This window comes from Musca domestica, unplaced genomic scaffold, assembly GCF_030504385.1.
Source record: "Musca domestica strain aabys unplaced genomic scaffold, Musca_domestica.polishedcontigs.V.1.1 25, whole genome shotgun sequence".
NCBI lineage: Eukaryota > Metazoa > Arthropoda > Insecta > Diptera > Muscidae > Musca > Musca domestica.
The window spans coordinates 10,320,277-10,335,735 of record NW_026712277.1 but is presented as its reverse complement, the minus strand read 5'-3'; the positions used below and the strand labels follow the sequence as shown (position 1 = coordinate 10,335,735).

General features: G+C 35.4%; 2 protein-coding genes across 2 annotated transcripts; both read left to right on the top strand.

Moving 5' to 3' along the window:
- The first annotated feature begins 36 nt into the window (after window positions 1-36).
- Window positions 37-1,305, top strand: LOC131802936 (alpha-amylase-like). Its single transcript, XM_059123732.1, has 2 exons — window positions 37-702; window positions 758-1,305. The coding sequence occupies exons 1-2, from the start codon at window positions 511-513 to the stop codon at window positions 965-967; spliced, it is 402 nt and encodes a 133-aa protein (XP_058979715.1). The 5' UTR covers window positions 37-510; the 3' UTR covers window positions 968-1,305.
- Window positions 1,306-2,019: 714 nt separating this feature from the next.
- LOC101894312 (protein kinase C, eye isozyme) lies at window positions 2,020-6,470 on the top strand. Its single transcript, XM_011291936.3, has 13 exons — window positions 2,020-2,333; window positions 2,441-2,472; window positions 2,544-2,738; window positions 2,797-2,925; window positions 2,989-3,145; window positions 3,212-3,329; window positions 3,394-3,504; window positions 4,426-4,728; window positions 4,796-4,887; window positions 4,948-5,149; window positions 5,214-5,402; window positions 5,994-6,134; window positions 6,200-6,470. The coding sequence occupies exons 1-13, from the start codon at window positions 2,122-2,124 to the stop codon at window positions 6,350-6,352; spliced, it is 2,034 nt and encodes a 677-aa protein (XP_011290238.1). The 5' UTR covers window positions 2,020-2,121; the 3' UTR covers window positions 6,353-6,470.
- Window positions 6,471-15,459: the final 8,989 nt, after the last annotated feature.

Below are 15,459 nucleotides of genomic sequence, written 5' to 3'. Positions count from 1 at the left end.
TCCGTATAGTTTTCATTTAAGACGTAATTTTCGAAGAATTTTTTTAACTTTTCAAGATCCTTCAAAATGGTGGAGGTTATTAAAAATTCGTCCCGTCCTAACTTAGCTGCTTTTTTTACTTATTTATATTAAAAATCCCTTAAATATTGTTCTATTCTCCCCGCCATTCCGAACTACAAATTGAGTGAATTAAATTTTCCGTTTGCTATGAAAATTCAACAAAAGATTCGAGTGGTGTTAACAAATTGTTGACATGCACGTAAAGTGAATAGAATATATATTTTCGAACTTTAAATGTGTTATAATTATTATTAAAAAAAATATGAACATACACACTTCCGAATGCATTGCCTCTAAAGTGCTCTCTAACAAAAACAACAACAACACTAGTGCCACAATCAGTTCTTATCTCAATCGAAAGCATCTGAAATTCTTGATTGTATAAAAACAATTCAATCGCCAGTAAATTAAATTAGTTCAAATCGAAAATTATTTGCAATCGCATCGAACATGGGTGGCGGGCGTTGTTGTTTTACCCTGCTACTTCCAATAATTTTTTTATTGAACCTGGTGGGTGCTCAAAAGCAGCCATTATTCACCGAGCAACGTAGCAGCATTGTGCATTTGTTTGAATGGACTTGGAAGGACATTGCCAAGGAGTGTGAAGATTTTCTGGGGCCTCATGGCTATGGTGGTGTGCAGGTATAATCCAACTACAATTTTTGAATATCACATTTAAAAGGAATCACTTTTTTAGATTTCCCCACCCAATGAGGTTATTGTGCAGGAAAACAACCCCTGGTGGGCTAGATATCAACCTGTCTCCTATATTCTCACCTCAAGATCCGGCAGTGAGGCCGATTTGGCGGACATGATCAAACGCTGCAACCAGGTTGGGGTACGCATTTATGTGGACACCGTTGTGAACCACATGTCTGGTTTTAAGGCCGGCAAAACCATCGTATAGCCCCCATGTAACGGCACCTCCCTATATTCTGTATATTAATGATTTTCGGGACATTATTCACCAGAATTGTTTCAAATTTTGTATTTGAAGTTCATAGTGGATAATACAGACTAAGACAGAAAACTGTGCGTGCAGGTCCACGTTTTGGTATAACACCCATAGTGCCTCTCTACATTCGGTATTTGGATGATTTTAGCTACATTATTCACGATTTTTTCTCAAGTTTCGCATTTGAATATGGTAATGGCTCATGACAAAAGTTGTCTACGCAGGTCCACGTCGTCGTATAGACCCTAATATAAGGGCTACATTCGGAATTTTTAAGATTTCAACAGACTTTTTACAGGACTTTATTTATTTATTAATATTTTTTTTTTTTTTTAATTTGCCAGATTTGTTCCAAATGGTGGAGGGTATCCAAAATTCAGCTCGGCTTACAGCTTTTTTTCTTGTTTCTTTATAAAATTTTATCAGGAAAATTTAATTCGAAATATATATATATATATATATATATATATATATATATATATATATATATTTTTTTTTTTTTTTTTTTTTTTCCATGTAAATTATCCGTATAACTTTTTTTTTGAAAAACTTATTCGGATAATTTTTCCCATAAAAAAATTTACGGATAATGTTTTTTCTAAAAAAATGTATTCGGATATTTTTCCTATGAAAATTCTCCGAAAAAAATTACTTTCTTTTCACAAAAAAAAAGAAAAAAAATAATTGAAAAAAAAAATAGTTCTCCATAGAAAAAATGTCTAAATCTGCGCAAAATATTTTACAGATAATTACTCCCTATAGCAAAAATGTTTGAATAATTCTCTTTTGTTTTCGTTTTTCTTTTACCAATACATTACCACCGTTATATATCCATTGACCTCATCGATGTTAAACAATAATTTAAACTTGTAAAATACATGGAATACCTTCAACTATTCCTTCCCCCTAACCAAGAAGGCAACGACATTTGACGCTTCTAGGGCTTCCGCGAGAGGTTTTCTTTGTCCAATGATTTTGAAATGGAAATCAGTCACTGTTGGTCAGCCAACGGCTAAATTTCGGATTCTAGTTAAAAATTTCAAAAAAAAAAGTTTTTTTTTTATTTCATTTAAAGGACAAAAGGATAACATCGAAAGGATAACATTATGGCCGCAGCAGCTGCTGCTCCTGCCGCTGGGGCAGCCCCCAAGGATTTGGTGCAGATTGCCGGAGAGGGGGCATTTACCAATTACATGAAAAATCGCCTAAGGCGAGGTGGCATGAAACGCAAAGGATTGGAAATTATTAATGGCCATAAATTCGCTGTGCGCTTTTTCAAGCAGCCCACCTATTGTGGCCACTGCAAGGAATTTATTTGGTAAGCAAATGACGGAGTTATGCAATCAACGCAACGCAACAGAAAATGGAGAGGAATTTTAATTAAATTAATTTTTGGTTTTATGTGTGCGTTTGTGGATAAAACAGGGGCTTTGGCAAGCAGGGTTATCAGTGCGAAGGTGAGCTGCCGTGGATGTTTGTTTTTTATGGTTGCAATTAATTATTTGCCTATTTTTTATGCGATTTACAGATTGCCGTTTTAATATCCATCAAAAATGTTGTAAATTTGTGGTCTTCAAATGCCCGGGCACTGAGACGGACATTGATGGGGAATGTGCCAAGGTTAAACATGCCTGGGTATCGACCACCTATTCAGCCCCAACTTTCTGTGATGATTGTGGTCTGCTGCTGCATGGAGTCCAGCATCAGGGTGTCAAGTGCGACAGTAAGTTTGAAGGAGAGGTTGTTACAACTTTGAAATGCAATTACGTTTCTCTCCATAGATTGCAACCTAAATGTCCATCACAATTGCAAGGATAAGGTACCGCCATTGTGTGGAGCAGACATAACTGAGATTCGTGGCAAATTGTTGTTGTACGTGGAATTGAAGGGCAATACCTTGAAGGTGGATAGTAAGTAGAAGTGCGAGCGAAAGGTCTAAAGGATTTTTTTTTAAATTTTGAGAAAATTTGCAGTCAAGGAAGCCGCCAATCTAATCCCCATGGATACCAATGGCTTGAGCGATCCCTATATTGCCATACAATTGCATCCAGATCGCAGTGGCAAGACCAAAAAGAAGACCAAGACCATTCAAAAGAATTTGAATCCGGTATTCAATGAGTCGTTTACTTTGTGAGTGTCTACAAATTCCCCGAAATGTTAAAGGTTTATAATATTTTTTTTAATATATCTTTGCAGCGACTTGGGACCCCAGGATCGTGAAAAACGCTTACTGATAGAGGTATGGGATTGGGATCGTACTTCTCGTAACGATTTCATGGGCTCCTTCTCCTTTAGCATGGAAGAGATACAAAAGGTAGAGACAGACATTTTATTTTCAATTCGATTTTTTTTAAATAATTTCCATTTGGTTTTTCCAGGAACCAATTGATGGCTGGTACAAGTTCTTGTCTCAGGTTGAGGGTGAACATTACAACATTCCTTGCACTGATGCCGTCAACGACATTGCTCGCCTCAGGGATGAGGTTAAGGTAAGTAATTTACAAACTTCTCGCATATTTGAATATTTCTACCAAATGTCCAATATTTTTACTAGCTGTGAGTTATATGGGTCCACTCCTTTAGGACCCTCTCCCTCATACCCTCACAATTTCGAAAAAATCTCATAAAAATTGAAGAAAACGTGTAAATGTAAGCATTTTTACCCATTATCTTTTAAAATGCCCTCTCGAATTCGAGTAGAGAGTGAAACTCTTTACACTTCGAGAGTCAATACTCTTGTGAGTAAAAAAGAAATCAATTATACTCTATTTTTCTATGCAGCTCGAAAGAGAGAGAAAGAGCGTACTTTGCTCATTTTCGAGTGGTAGTAAAACTTACTCAAAATCGAGCTGATTCTACTCTTGGAGAGTAATCCTTTAGTTTTCTCAATACACAGCTGAAAACTAAATAAATATTTTCTCCAATTTCTATCAGCAAATCCAGAATTTTTACAAGATCTCCCCCTCCCTGTCCACAACAACATCATCAAAACTTTTTCACCAAATATTTTTCCCCTTGATTTTATTCTTAGAGTAAACTTGTACTCTATTTCGACCATTTTTACTTCTTCTCTTACAATATGAGTAGAAAAGACGAGCATTCCCACATAAAACAAAAGAGTAGAGTAAACTTCTTGTAACACTCGCACACTTTGAGTGCTGTCGCTCGCGAGTATTTTTTACTCTCGAGTACCTTTGAGTATATCTGGGCTCCGCCTACCGCAAAGTGTGTTAGATCAAAACCCATTTTAAAGCCTTTTTTGTTTGAGCATTCTGTTCACTTACAGTTGGTTCTTCTATCGGGATCGAACACTTCGTATCTCTTTAGAAAGTGCACGTATTTAAAATACATTTCCAAAATTTGTTTCCATTTCCAATTGAATATCATTTTCATTCTCCTTTTTTCTCCAGACCGAAAAGAAGACCAACAAACGCCGCATGGACAACAAGGACATGCCACACAACATGAACAAACGTGATATGATCAGGGCAGCTGATTTCAATTTCATTAAAGTTTTGGGCAAGGGCTCGTTTGGTAAGGTGCTCTTGGCCGAACGTCGTGGTACCGATGAATTGTATGCCGTTAAAGTACTAAGGAAGGATATTATTATTCAAGCCGATGATATGGAATTGCCCATGACGGAGAAGTTCATATTGGCCCTGTCGGGAAAATCGCCATTTTTGGTATCCTTGCATTCGTGCTTCCAAACTATGGTAAACTTAAATACAAATTCTGTTTCCGGAGGGAAAAAAGGTTCTAAAATGGCTTCTCTTTTTAAAGGACCGTCTATTCTTTGTTTTGGAATACTGCAAGGGTGGTGATTTGCTGTATCAGCTGCAGAAATATGGTCGCTTCAAGGAGTCGGTGGCAATGTATGTATGACAGTTTTTGGAATTTTTTTGGCTTTAATTGGGAATAATCTTCCATTTTAGTTTCTATGCCGTTGAGGTTGCCTTGGCCTTGTTCTTTTTGCATGAACGCAAAATCATCTATCGTGATTTGAAATTGGATAATATTCTGTTGGATTTGGATGGCCATGTTAAGTTAACCGATTTCGGTTTGTCCAAGGATAATATTGGAGAAAATGATAATACACGTACTTTCTGTGGTACTAGCTGCTATTTGGCTCCGGAGGTTTGGATTTATTTTGAAACATTTTTGGTAGAAATACTAAAGTTCCTTTTTCTTTTAATTTAAGATTTTGGCCTATGAACCCTATAGCCACACCGTGGACTGGTGGGCCTATGGTGTACTCTTGTACGAAATGATGGCCGGCCAGCAGCCATTTGAGGGTGAAGATGATGCCGCCATATACAAGAATATCAAGGAAAAGAAGGCCGTGTTTCCCAAGCACTTCTCCCAGGAGTCCATGGATGTTATCACCAGTGTAAGTTTTTCATTTAAATGTTATTCTTTAATGTTTTTGTATTGTATATTTAAAGGAACGCTTTGGTAATGTTGCTATCATCAGAAAATTTAGAATGAGTAGGATGTGGTCTGTTCCAGAACTGCAAGAATATAAAAATATGTGCTACGATAAACGATTCTCCCTTTATGATATCGAAAAAATTGCAAAATTAATAGATTCTTGTAGATTTAGGTACAGAGCAATGATCTCAAAAATATTAACATTTTATACACGTTTGCTGTGTTCCAGAACTGCAAGAATCTATTAATTTTGCAATTTTTTTTGGCGGTTTGAAAAACCGGCAGAGTAGTAGATTCTTGCAGGTTCTGCAACAGATTTATAGTATATGATGACAAATATACAAACAAACAAATACAATTCAAGAAAAAGTCGAGTACGCTAATTGTGTCCTGAGTGCTTACAACTGTTGTGGTGTCCTCTGATGGGACAAAAATTATACTTTTTTTAGTCTAAATATTTCATTACTAGTATGATATTTTACCCCAGCCCTATAACGACTCTAAGGGTAGAACATTTACTCAATGAAAATGTTTTTTTTTTCGATTTCAGTTCTTGGCTAAGAAACCCAACAATCGCTTGGGAGCCGGCAAATTTGCCCGCAATGAAATCCAAACTCATCCCTTCTATAACATTATTGATTGGGATTCGGCAGCTGAGAAGGGTATGGAGCCACCAATTATACCCAAGATTGTAAGTTCTTCTTGTGAGAGATTAAGTTTTTTTTTAGACTAATTTTTATTTCCTTCCCCGCCTAGAAACATCGCAAAGATATCTCGAATTTCGATACCACATTCACGGCCGAGAAAACCGATTTGACACCCACCGACAAATTATTCATGATGAACTTGGATCAGGGTGATTTCTTGGGTTTCTCCTATATGAATCCGGAGTTTATAACATTGGTCTAAAGTGGATCTGTTCCTTGTTGAAATTTAAACAGTATTTAAAATTGTTGTCAGCAATTACGCTGTTGCTTAAATTCAAAATCCAAATATAAAAAAAAAAATAACAGCATGGCATATGAAATCGCATGGCTTTTCGTATTTAAAGCTTTTTTGGGTTGTTGGATGGAAAATTCATAACATGAGCTTTTAGAAAAGTTTGGTGTTGGGTGAGTGGAAAAAAATCAACGAAAGTTAAATGTTTTTGATGAGACGTAAAAAATGAGCTTTTAGAACAGGGGAGAAAAGCTGCGTTGAGAATTAGAATAGAAAGCCACCGGAAACATGGATTTTGACGAAAAGCTGACTTTCGTAGAAAAGCTTTAAAATGGAAAGTGATGAAGTGACTGTTGTGAAAAGTCAAGTTCAGGTTCCATGTAAACTAAGGTCCTGTTAATGTGATTGTCGGAGGAAAGTGAGGGCAAAAGAAAAACACCAATTCTGTGAGTGCCTTCTACAAATTAATGATTTGCATTAATTGATAATTAACTTTGTCATTCTGTTTATTACATCCCTAAATATTCGTCGCAGGCCCCATAAAGTATATATATATTCATAATCAGCACAAAATTCTAGGTTGGTTTAACGAAATCCCTCTGTTTGTCTGCCTGTCTGTTGAAATCATGATACAGCCCACATTATTTGACGCAGAGCTTCAAAGTTTGGCAGAACAATTTGTATTATGCCTAGGATGATTGGCATTGAAAATGAGATATATCGGTGCATGTTTTGGCATAGCCTCCCGATATTCGGTACTTTCATGATTTTTGCCACCTTTTCTCACTGATTTGTCTAAAAATTGGTATTTGTACTTCGCAATGGGTTCTAGCTTCGATGGCGGAAAATTGTATGTATAGGTCTATGTTTTTGTATAGCACCCATGTAACGGTATTTTGGTATTTTGCTGATATTTACTACATTTTCCCACGGATTTGTCTAAAAATTGGTATTTGTGGGTCATAATGGGTTCTTGCTCCGGTAATGCAACATTGTATGTATAGTCCCCACATAACGGTATCTCCCGACATGCGGTATTTTTATGATTTTTGGCACATTTTTTACCGATTTTGTCTAAAAATTTGTATTTATAGTTCGGAATGGGTTCTAGCTTCGATGGCGGAACATAGTATGTATAGGTCCCCGTTTTCGTATAGCCTCCAGATATTCGGTATTTTGATGATTTTTATCATTTAATTTTTCCATGGATTTGTCCAGAAATTGGTATTTGTAGTTCGGAATGGTTTCTAGCTCCGGTGGCAGAACACTGAATATTTAGGTCCACGTTTTTCTATAGCACACATATGACGACACCCACCGATATTCAGTATTTTGATAATCCTAGCCACATTTACATTTAGGTGACAATCCTTGAATTATAAAAATGTCTATGGAGGTTCCCGTTTAGATATGGCCCCCACATAACGGCCTCACCCACTTTATGGTTTTTTGAAAAGTTTAATAGCATTATCCAAACGTACCTACTGGTGTTTATAATTTAAAGTAGAACACGTTTGAAGTCAGATACTTTTATATAAAAATGTTTTAGAACAGTGTTGTTTTCTTTACCCAAAGGTGGAAGGTATTAAGAGTTCGACCCAGCCGGACTTCATGTTTTTTATTTGTTATTCAAACAAATTTAATTTATAAATTTGAAAAAATAAATTTAGAATTTGTGTTTTACGCAGACATACACAGGCCCCATGCTTAAAAAGTAAGATTGAAATTAGGCTGGGAAAGTAGGGTTAGAATGCAAATGCCAGGTTCAACTCATGAGGGCATATTCAATATTACGAAAATTGTTAATTTTCGGGCAAATATTATTTGCATTGAAATGTAGGGTGCTATAGAGAAATGGAGATGGAGAGTTCGGAAGAGAAGTGTATTATGGTCTTATTTATGCGAGTATTTATATATAAAGTTAAAATATGTTCCCTTAGATATTATTTTTTTATAGATGGATAGAATGGAGGTCAAACTTAATTTCTTTAAAAAAAAATTACAACACGAGTTGGACTTCTGCATATAAGTGGACCGGACAAATAAAATAAAAGGACTTCACCCAAATAAATTATTGACGGCCGTGAATAATAAATAGATCCCTCTCTTCTCCAATTATTATTCCAATGTATATGTGGTTGGTACGTATTTTTTAATACTTAAAGACCTTGATAAATAATCGTATAATGTCATTTAAATCCATTATTTGTTTTCTTTATTTTTCTATTCAGTCTATTTCGGGATAATTTTCCATACTTATTGGATTCAAATACCAAAAAAAACAAGATTTTCAAAATCCATTAAAATATGAATATGATTCCTCATTATTTCTCCATCAAACCTTAATCACAATAATTCCTGTTTTTACTCGATTGATTGAGGCCATTTAATACTCTTTTATTTAAAATCATTTGATTCATTGAAAACCCCCTACTTTCCCAGAAAAGCTGGAGAATTTTTTTTTGTTCTTTTAATTCAATAACAATAGATTTGTTTACAAATAGCTTTTCACTTAACTTAATGCCTGAAATCCTTTTTTATTTTTCATTTCTTTTCTAACACCTTCTCAGTGGGATTTCATTGAAATATGTACGTGTAAGGACACACAAATACGTGTATGCATGTGTGAGTGTATTGGTTGGTGTGAGCACCTAGTAGAAATATGATGAAATTGAATATCTTGAGACTATCGACGAGGGTGGGAGGCTACATGGATTGAAGACAAACTCTTAATAAATTATGCATTGCGAGTACAAAAGCTTTAATGTTTGCATTGCTCGCATGTATTACTTTCATTGCTCACATGTACTGGCACACAAAAACATACATGCATACACACCGTCCATACATTTAAGCAATATATGCATGCTGTTGATTTCCAAGGCGAGAGAGAGAGGGGGTGGTGCCTGAATGACGAACGTAATGAAGTTTGAAGAGAATAAAGAATAAACAAATTGTAAGCTATTTTCAATTTATTCACTTTATTCGAAAGATATTTGCATAAATATCTGGAATAAGTGGCTCAAGGAAGTTGTGGAGGTTTTTTCGTGTAGGAGGGAAATGTGCATATGTGTGGAGGAGAGAGAGATAGACGTCTGATCTACAATACAAATAAGTGAAATAGAGTTTTTCATATTACTACTGACAGATTTTTTAACATTTCTTCCAAAAGATGATGCAGTCATTTATTGAAGAATAGAGACAAATAATAAGTTCAGCGTTTTCAAATTATAAATCTGACCGCAAGTAAGGCACCTGAGTTGGTGAAGGTAAAATTACTTGAAGTTGCCAGGCGACTTTCAAAGCACTCAAGACAACTCCCATAAACCCAGGATCAAATTTGTTAACCAGATTGTAACAAAGCAGATGATAGAAGACAAAAAAAGGAAAGACAGGTTATAAGGGACATTTTTGATGGCAAGTGAACCTTAATATCCCAAAATTGAAGGGAACCCCTATATGTTAAAAAGGGGACTGAAAACGGACATTTTTCGCATAGGATTTCTTAAACCCAAAATGTGAAATGATAGGTATTTTGAATAGAGATTATGGTAGTCCTTTTATATAGAGAAAATCAAAAAAAGGAAATTCAGAAAATTTCTACAGACTGGGGTTCTGTGGTGTTGGAATCGGCAATGTACCCAGAAATGAATTCCAAACCCACTTCGTGGCTAGAATTTGCCAAAAATTAACTATTCCATTTAAAATATAAAAATGCAATAAAAGTGGAGGAGGCCTGAAATTTTCGTCCAGGATTATGATTTGAAAAAAACATTGAGTTCGGCCGGGACGACCCTTTGGGCAAAAAAAATTATATAAAAGTACCTGAATTCAAACGGGTTCCACTTTTTCCGTTCCGTTTGGATAAATCTGTTAAACTTTTCAAAAAAGTGGGTGAGGCCATTGTATGAGGGCCATACCAAAACGGAAACCTCTATAAACAATTTTATACTTCAAGGATAGTCATCTATCAAATCTTTTTAAATACCAAATTTGAAACAATTTTGTGGGTAGATGTGACTAGGGTTATCAAAATACCAAATATCGTTGGGTATATGTGCGCTATAGGAAAACGTGGACCTACATTTTCAATGTGCTGCCGCCGAGCTAGAACCCATTTTGAACTAAAAATATCAATTCTTAGACAAATCCGTGGAAAATGTGGCATAAATCATCAAAATACTGAATATCCGGAGGTACCATTATGTGGGGACTATAGGGATATGTCGACCTAAATTTTCAAAGTTCTGCCACCGGAGCTAGAACCCATTATGACTTACAAATATCAAGTTCAAAATACCGAATATATGGAGGTACCGTTATAATGGGGATATATAAATAGTGGATCTATGTATACAATGTTTCGCCACCGGAGCTAGAACCCATTACAAACCACCAATATCAAACTCTTAGACAAATTCGTGGAAAAATGTGGAAAAAAAACATTTAAATACTGAATATCCGGAGGTACCATTATGTAGAGGCTATACGAAAACGTGGACCTAAACATAATATGTTCCACCACCGGAGCTAGAACCCATTATGACCTACAACTACAATTTTTTAGACAAATCCGTGAAAGAAAAATTTGGCGAAAATCATCAAAATACCGACATATCTCATTTTCAATACCAACCATCCTAGACACAACATGGAGCGTATAATAATGCACTTATGCCTTTTTTAGAAGAGGAGGTTATACTGAGAATGCTACATTAGAAATTTCAAAGAAAAGGTAGTTAGGTTGACTTGTAACCCATTTTTATGACACATCATCCAAGATATAAAGTAAACTGCTTTACCAAATTTTAGAAGCGCTCTTAAAACAGTGTGGATTCAATCTTGATTTCAACAGAAGGACAAGCTTTTGTCTTGGCAACGTCCGTGAATAGCCTTTTGCATCATAAATTATTATTAACTTTACCAAGACACACTTCAATTTCCACCATATCTCCTTTCAATATTCAATTTACTTTCTTTAAAATATTTCCTTATAGCCCAAGATGAACTCAAGGGACCAGAGGTCTTTGATGAAGTTCCTAGATACCCAAGATAAAGATGCTACAACATACATCCACACATAAATTCCCTGTGATATTCACATTCCCATGGCCTTCTAGCATTCCTACCCTTTTTTGGAATATCACATTTCCCTTTAGGGTGAAAATCTTATTTAAATACACCAACTGATTGTGGGAAGAACACATCCTTCTTCACATATATTCTACTACAAAAGATCGAGCTGTGGGAATAAACATTTAGCTAACGACAATAACAACAAATTGAATTCCACACTCGTATGTTAAATAAGATTTAAAGGACCTGCTACCTACCCACCGAGCCACCCACCCCACTCACATCAGTCAGACATCTGTAGAGGTGTTTGTTCTCGCATTTAAGACACGTTTTTAAGGTAAATGTTTTGAAATGTTTTTCATGTTGAAGTATTTCTGTAATGGAATGGTGTGAATGCATGTGTGTGTGTATTCGTGTGTGTTTGTGTGAAATTACCCATTTTAAGGTAACAAATCATACCAACAACACCCCAGTAAACAATTTTTGCCGAATTCGGTCCGATTTCTGTCAGAATCTCTGAAAAAATGTCCGATTCTGATTCCGAATTCCTTCCGATTTCGGTACGAAAGTTGTATGGACGTGGTCACCGAATTCGGAAAGATTTTCTGAAAAAAATCTGAAAAAATATTAGATTTTCTGGACGAATTCGGTCCGAATTCGGTGAAAATTCTTGAAAAAATAGGAGAAAAAATTAGATTTTCGGAAAAGATTCGGAGGACAACTCCGAATTTCTGAAAGAAATCGGGCAGAATTCGTCTGGAAATTCGGCGGAATATTCAGATTTTCTAAAAGAAATCGGTCAGAATTCGAAAGAAAATTCGGAATAAAATTCAGATTTTCTGAAAAAAAAACGCTCAGAATTCGGGAGAAAGTTCCGATTTTCTGAAAGAAATCGTTCAGAATTCGGAAGAAATATCGAAAAAATCGTCACACCACTTAAAAATGAAAAAAAAAAAACACATATTTATTTAAAAAACAAACAATTTATTTCGGGTTTCGTAAAAATGTAGTTTAAATATTACATCTATAATACATTTACATTATAAATATTATTTTTATTAGGAACATAACATACAGTATTTTAATGCACAAAAGAGTTGAACAGATAACAGATAATTCAATTATTTGTTGTTATTATAATATAATTTTTGTAATTCACTGTATCTTTTTAAAACAAAAATAAAATTAATTCAGTCTTTCAGCCTAGGCTGATTCACAACAACAACAAAACGCACATTTTTACAACGGAAAATCTAACAGTTCACAATAACAATAACAAATAGCATTTTTGCTTTGCGCTTTGTTGTTGTTGAGATCTTGAAATGAATGATCACAACAACAACTACTATGGGAGAGAATGTGTCAAACCACCACCATCCGTTTACATGTGGGAGAGAATATGCCAGAGCAATAGACAATCTACTCTCTCCGTTTGTACATTTTTCGAGTTTTTTTCGCTTAAAAACACAGGAAAATGTGCAGAAATTCTAAAAAAAACGTTTAGAAAATCGGACCAATTTCTATCAGAAATTTCTGAAAAAAACGTCAGAAATTTCGGAAAAAAATCTAAAATCAGAGCAGTCGGAAAAAATTGTTTACTGGGACCTCAGCATCACCTGGGAGATGTGAGGTGAGAGAGGGGAGGAGTATTAAATCCAGACATGCACAAATCGCCTTGTGCATGTGACGGGGGAGGAGAGGTTGGGGATGCCAACAGCCAAGGCAGTAGCTGATATGGCTGATATCAAAACGAAACACGTTTAGAGAAAACTGTCATAAATTCTTTATACATTTTTTTATTGTAAATATATACTCGGCAATGGATATTTTGAAATAACAAGCACACACCAATACACGCACACACACATGCACTCAGGTACATTAATGCCCAACAATGTTTAAGAAAAACAAACAAACAAACAGAGAGACAGGCATTCTCTTGTATGTTTATTTAATTTTTAGTTTAGTGAAATGCGTCTCTCCCTCTCTGCCTGTGTGTTCGTGTGTGTGTGCGAGTAAGTGTGAGTTAGTGAGATGTGTGTTTATTAAAAGTGTCTTTTTATTTGTTTCCTTGGGGATATCTTTTTGGTGTAGATATGTTCTCAACATTACTCTGGGGGTAATTCTCCGAAGAATAAGAAGAACAAGACGAGTAAAGCAACAATTTAGAAGAACAACAGCAAACAATGCCAATGTCAGTGTTCTGTTTTTATTTCATTTCGCTATCAGCAAGTTCCCAGCCATCCAAGAGCGGAATGGCTGCATGTTTGCTAACACTTAATGGAATCCAATTCAAAAATAAAAGATTGTTTCGCTTTTTTTGTTGTCTTGTCGTGCAGGATCAATATCGTTAGGAAGAGTAATGACAAGATGTGTGTGATATTTCAATCAGAAATTGCAATTACTGTAAAGTGTCATTTAATGCAGGCTTGCTTTTTGAAATGAAAAAATATTATGATGGCAGATATGCAATGGAACAAGTTAAAAAGTATCGACAGATGTATACCCTCAGCCAATATTCGATTATTTAAATATATTTTAACTCCTGTTACGATTATTCAAATTGTTGACCCTCCATGGAGCAGGTTTCGAAGAAATGGGTCAGATTTGGATTATATCGGTTACTTCCTACCCTTTACATGAGATATGTGTTATTTTTTAAAAAAATGTTAAAAAAATGCTTGAGGTACTAGAATTTGTCAACTGAAGCATTCCATTTTTAGACTTTATACAATAGAGATAAAAATATGGGCATGGGAAAATTACAAGAAAATCTAACATTTATATCCAATTTTATGCGACATCATAAATTCCATATTCATCCCAGGTTTCCGGTTGAAAGAAATTTTTAGGTATAAAACGTCGTAAAGAATAGCTGACTTGTTTGAGAATTGTGACCCTTTGTGGATGGGGTATCAGGAGGGGTTCGCAGATATATGTAATCTTCACATTAGATCTTCTGTTGGCAAAAATGTTTGTATGTGTGCAATTTTAAGAGAGAACGCCTTTTTGAGGAGGTACCAAAAGAAATGGCCCGATCTCTACCATATTTATTACAGGTGTTGTGTTAATGAGTATTGAAATATTCCAAGTCTGAATGGAATCAGATTTTTCGCGAAAATTTCCCATTTTATGAGCTTCATGGATATTCCAAAATTTTTACCCTTTGTGGGGTAGGTACCAGAAGGAGTGGTCCGATATATCCCATCTTCACAGCAGATGTTGTCTTATTAAAAATAAAGGGATGTGTGAAATATAAGGAGAACGGATTATTTCGGATTCTATGATCGTTTTGGTTATTCAAAACTTTGACCCTTTGTGGGGGACGTGATCCGATCTCTATCTTCTTTATAAGAGTTATAATTATTCGAAAGTTTTACCCTTTGTTGGTACCTGACGGAGTTGACCGATATTTTTTATTTTTGCACCTATCCTAGAACTGATGCTAATATTAGGATTTGTAAAGTTGTAGCAAAATCGGATCATCCTTTCTTTTTCTGTGCAAAAAATATATATTTTTTTTTGAAAATTTTGATCTTTTGTGGGGGAGGTGCCAGAAGGAGTGGACCGATATTGCCCATCTCCGAACTCGATCTAAGTTTGGCAAAAATATTACGATGTACCAAGTTTGTCCAAATCGATTACTCCCTTCGAGAGTTATTGTGCGCACCATTCAGACATAGGGACGGATGAACATTGCTAGATCGACTCCAAATATCCAGAAACGGATTTGGTCCAATTAGAACTGGGATCTAAAATAGTTAATTTGATGAGGCCATGTGGATGAGGGTATACAAATGGATATCATATTAATATCAGTTTTTGGGTTAAAACTGTTTCATAGCAGATTTGTGAGAGAAGCTCTTAATTGATACCTTTCTCTTAACTCATTCACAATTTCAATAATCCGAGATATCATAGCAGCTTTCTGGGGTTTCCGATGACTTTGCCAGGGAGTTGCAAAAGAAAAAATCTCTCTATCTAATGAAGGACAAATTAAC

What these genes read in the sequence shown, in the direction of transcription:
- LOC131802936 (XM_059123732.1), top strand. Translation starts at nt 511, where the DNA reads ATGGGTGGCGGGCGTTGTTGTTTTACCCTGCTACTTCCAATAATTTTT. An exon ending in ATGGCTATGGTGGTGTGCAG is followed by an intron (nt 703 to 757) that starts GTATAATCCAAC and finishes TCACTTTTTTAG; the next exon opens with ATTTCCCCACCCAATGAGGT.
- LOC101894312 (XM_011291936.3), top strand. Translation starts at nt 2,122, where the DNA reads ATGGCCGCAGCAGCTGCTGCTCCTGCCGCTGGGGCAGCCCCCAAGGAT. An exon ending in GCTGCTATTTGGCTCCGGAG is followed by an intron (nt 5,150 to 5,213) that starts GTTTGGATTTAT and finishes TTTTAATTTAAG; the next exon opens with ATTTTGGCCTATGAACCCTA. An exon ending in CACCAATTATACCCAAGATT is followed by an intron (nt 6,135 to 6,199) that starts GTAAGTTCTTCT and finishes TTCCCCGCCTAG; the next exon opens with AAACATCGCAAAGATATCTC.